The sequence below is a fragment of the Acomys russatus genome, chromosome X (genome assembly GCF_903995435.1).
Source record: "Acomys russatus chromosome X, mAcoRus1.1, whole genome shotgun sequence".
Classification (NCBI taxonomy): Eukaryota; Metazoa; Chordata; class Mammalia; order Rodentia; family Muridae; genus Acomys; species Acomys russatus.
In genome coordinates, this window is record NC_067169.1 from 7,657,426 (window position 1) to 7,661,336 (window position 3,911).

Here is a 3,911-nt window from a genome sequence, read left to right on the forward strand (position 1 = left end):
AAAATTGATCGTGTAAGCCGTAAAGTATACTTCACATTAAAATCATGGAATATAATCACTATCTGGAAAGTTAAAAGGCTGTGGTGTGCAAGAAAGGAAAATAGCTCCCCATCATTTCAGCTATAGATTCAAGATTGGTTGTTGACGTGATTTCTATGACCATTTAATTAATATGTAAATTTATAAGAAACTATGCACATTTCCTTTTGTCAGTCCAATCACTGTGTTTTTTTTTTTTTTTTTAATTAATTTACTCTTGTTACATCTCAATGGTTATCCCCTCCCTTGTATGCTCCCATTCTTCCCTCCCTCCCATTTTCCCCTTATTCCCCTCCCCTATGACTGTTCCTGAGGGGGATTACCTCACCCTGTATATGCTCATAGGGTATCAAGTCTCTTCTTGGTAACCTGCTGTCCTTCCTCTGAGTGCCACCAGGTCTCCCCCTCCAGGGGACATGGTCAAATGCAATCACTGTGTTTTGAAATTCACCCATTTGCAAGACGATACCACTGAGTCTTTTCATTCATAGTAATTCTGTTTTTAATTAATGGTTTTAGGTAGTTTGACAAGTGATTGATATACCAGTGTCAATGAAAAAAATATGAGAAAAGTAGATTCTGATATTGAACTGCTACTGTATAGAATATAAAAAAATTGGTGAAGGCAAAGCATAAAGTCATTGAGAAATGTCTCTGAATGTTAGCTGTTACATTTGTGGTTGGGATGCCAAAGAGTAGCCACCCAATGCATCTCAAACACAAAAGGAGAGCAGGGCACAGTCAAGTAAGTGGTGATAGGAAAGTCTTTTAGTCAAGTTCCTTTCCACCATTCTGATCATCTTCGTCATCTATATTTTGCATTGTTATTTCATGATCTTTTAATACACTTGGTAAAGGAGTATTTACAGAGTTGTAATCCCATCCCTTTTTCACAAAAAACTTCTTGAGTATGCCTGGCATGTCATATCCCTTGGATACAATGAAATCCTTAAAGGCAATTGTTCCATAGAGATTTTCAAGTACATCTGGTTTGCAAAAGCTTTTACCTTGAATTTCAAGCAAGCTCTTTGGTTCACCTAAAGGCTCTTTACTGGTTTGTGCTTTCCGGTGCATTGGTTTCTGATCTGATGTCCCATATTTAAACTTCTCTTTGGTGGCCATAGAAAGATCATGTGGTTTTTGGAGTTTCATCTTAAATTTTGAATCCTGTTCAGAGAATTTGATGTCCTTTTCTTTGCTTAACCCTCTGAAGTACTTGAGCTTGGACGGAAGATGACTAATTTTCTTTTCTGAAGAGTCTTTATAAGTTGATTGGTAAGCATAGTCCATGTCAAATTGTTCCAACACATCCATATTTCCCAGTGCTCCATTCCATTCATAGCTATCATCACCTCCTCTTTGTGTGTATCCAGAACTTAGGGAGCCAAGCAAATTCTGATTTCTGGATGTGTGTGTAGGAAAAAAATCCTTGAGGCTTGACCTGGCCTTCTCAGGAGTTCCCAGGTTGAGTTGTCTGTGAAGGTGTTTCCCATACTTACTGTTCTTATTTGCTTCCATTCGATTTTCCAAGTTAGGCCCTTTATTCAGATTCTGGTCATATTTTGCTATCTGCGTCAAATGTATGAAGTGGTCTTCAGCATCACCTTCCATCGGAGACAAGCCGTCCAGCTTGTATTGGGTCCTTGTGCTTCCTTGCCGATCCACTGAAACTGAGCAAAGCAGTCCTGAATCCTTGGGTAGCTTACTGTGGCTCTTTTTGGTGGCGGTACTGGGTACTTCATGAGAAATTCTAGGGAAAAGAGGCCCCAGGATGGTTTGTGATAGTATCTCTTCACCTGGCTCATAGTGTCTAGTAAAGCCATCCAGCTCTTTCAGAGAAAACATCCGGTGATGGCCTTCCATGAAAGGAGGGCATATCTGTTGCTCCTTCTTGTGCTTCAAGACATGCTTGCACCTAGATACCCTATGAGGCTGGTTCTCTGGCAGCCCCTGGTCCCCCATGGTATCTCTGGCTCTGAGGCTACTGCTTCTAAATCAGCTATTGTTTCCCTGAGGATGCCCGGTTGCTAGGAAACTTGAGATTCTATATTGATGAGCAAGACGGAGTTCCTACACCACAGTTCCTTCAATTCTGTTCCACATCACTTAGACACATACCCACTATCGATAGACTGGCATTTTTAAAAATGCAACTTAATTTTTTAATTTATTCACTTTACATCCTGATCATAGTTCCCTTCCTCGTCTCCTCCCATTCCCATCCTCCCTCTTTTTTCCGACTAACCCCCTTCTCTAGTCTTCAGAAAGGGGGAGCCCTCCTCCTCTACCAAGTGACCCCAGTCTACCAAGGCTCATCAAGACTGCCTGAGTCCTCTTCCTGATAAGGCTCCCTGCCATGGGGAAGTGATTGAAGATCAGGCCATAGAGCCCATGTCTGAAATAGCCCCTGATCCCTTTATTGGGACACCCACATGGAGAGTGAGTGCCTATCAGCTACATCTGAGCCTAGGGCCTAGGTCCTCTCCATGCATGATCCTTGGTTGGTGCATCAGTCTAGGCTGGGCCTACTGGGCCCAGAATTTTTGGCTTTGTTGGTCTTGTTGAGGAGCTCCTGCCCCTCCAGGTCATCCTATTCCCCAACTCTTCCATAAGACTCCCTGGGCTCTGCCTAAAGTTTGGCTGAGTCTTGGCATCTGCTTGCATCCCCTGCTGGTTGGAGTTCTTCAGAGGACCTCTACGGTAGGCTCCCACTCTACTGTCTCTCTTCAACTGCTCCCAGAGTCTATTCTATTTTCTCTTCTTGGATTTTTAGCCCACCAGAAGCTAGGAAGAATTTCAATTCTTCCACACATTCCTAGCATGTGGTGGAGTTAGACCTTTCAATTGGGAGTATTCTAATGTTGGTTCAGTGGTATCTCATCATGGCTTTCATTTGCTTTTTCTTGTCATCCATATATTTCCACTGGCTCAGTCTGTGTTCATTTAAAAAAATCTGTTTAGTTTGTATCAATTCTGAGACATATTCCACTGGGTTTTGACAGGTTTCCATTCCTTTGTCAAATACAGCACTTGTGAAATTTATTCTCCCATTATTTGTCTTCCTATTTGTCTATTTCAAGGAGCATAGTATCCCTTGAACTAGTTTTCTTTTCAATAAAACATTGTTTTAAAATGACATTTAAGGCCTTTCTTTTGCAAATTTTATTGTTTTTAAGGTTTTTTTTTTTTTTAAGAGAAATTCACACTATTGGAATCCAATGTTTTTGAATCACGATGATATGGATTATAATCAGTACTGTGCTCAATTGGAAGGCATTTGGAGGGCAACATTCATCCTTCAGCGGTCATTTCATGAGTCTACCAGCTGTTTCTTCATACATGTTCTTGTATTATACTGTGGCTTCTGAATGATACTTGTTTAGCATGTTATTTGGTCCCTGGGATCTTTCTGTTTGATTTCATACCCAATAACTGACAAGTATATATTCTATATCCATCATATTTTGTGTGAGAAACGAGGTTGACATACTTACCCTGAAAGCACATTATTGAAATATTTATCTCCCATGAAGATAAAATTATATAGATGTGGAAACAGGTTCTGTACACATTGCTCAGATTTGTGGAGGTCTCTGTAATCACAACAGACAGCAGAGTAATGAAGCCTATAAGAGGTTAGAAGGTTCTTGGCTTCAATTTGACTAAATATTTTGTTTCGATCTTTAGGAGTCTGGTTTCCAGTATTTTTTCTTTTTCTACCACATTAGTTCTCTTTATTTATTTATTTTTATTAATATTTTATTAATTTATTCATATTACCTCTCAATTGTTAGCCCATCCCTTGTATCTTCCCATTCCTCCCTCCCTCCCATTTTCCCCTTACTCCCTTTCCCTATGTCTGTGACTGATGG

General features: G+C 40.3%; 1 protein-coding gene across 1 annotated transcript; it reads right to left on the reverse strand.

The window, feature by feature from the left end:
- Positions 1–807: 807 nt before the first annotated feature.
- LOC127184691 (putative protein FAM47D) lies at positions 808–2,001 on the reverse strand. The gene has a single exon (XM_051141037.1). The coding sequence runs from the start codon at positions 1,999–2,001 to the stop codon at positions 808–810; it is 1,194 nt and encodes a 397-aa protein (XP_050996994.1).
- Positions 2,002–3,911: the final 1,910 nt, after the last annotated feature.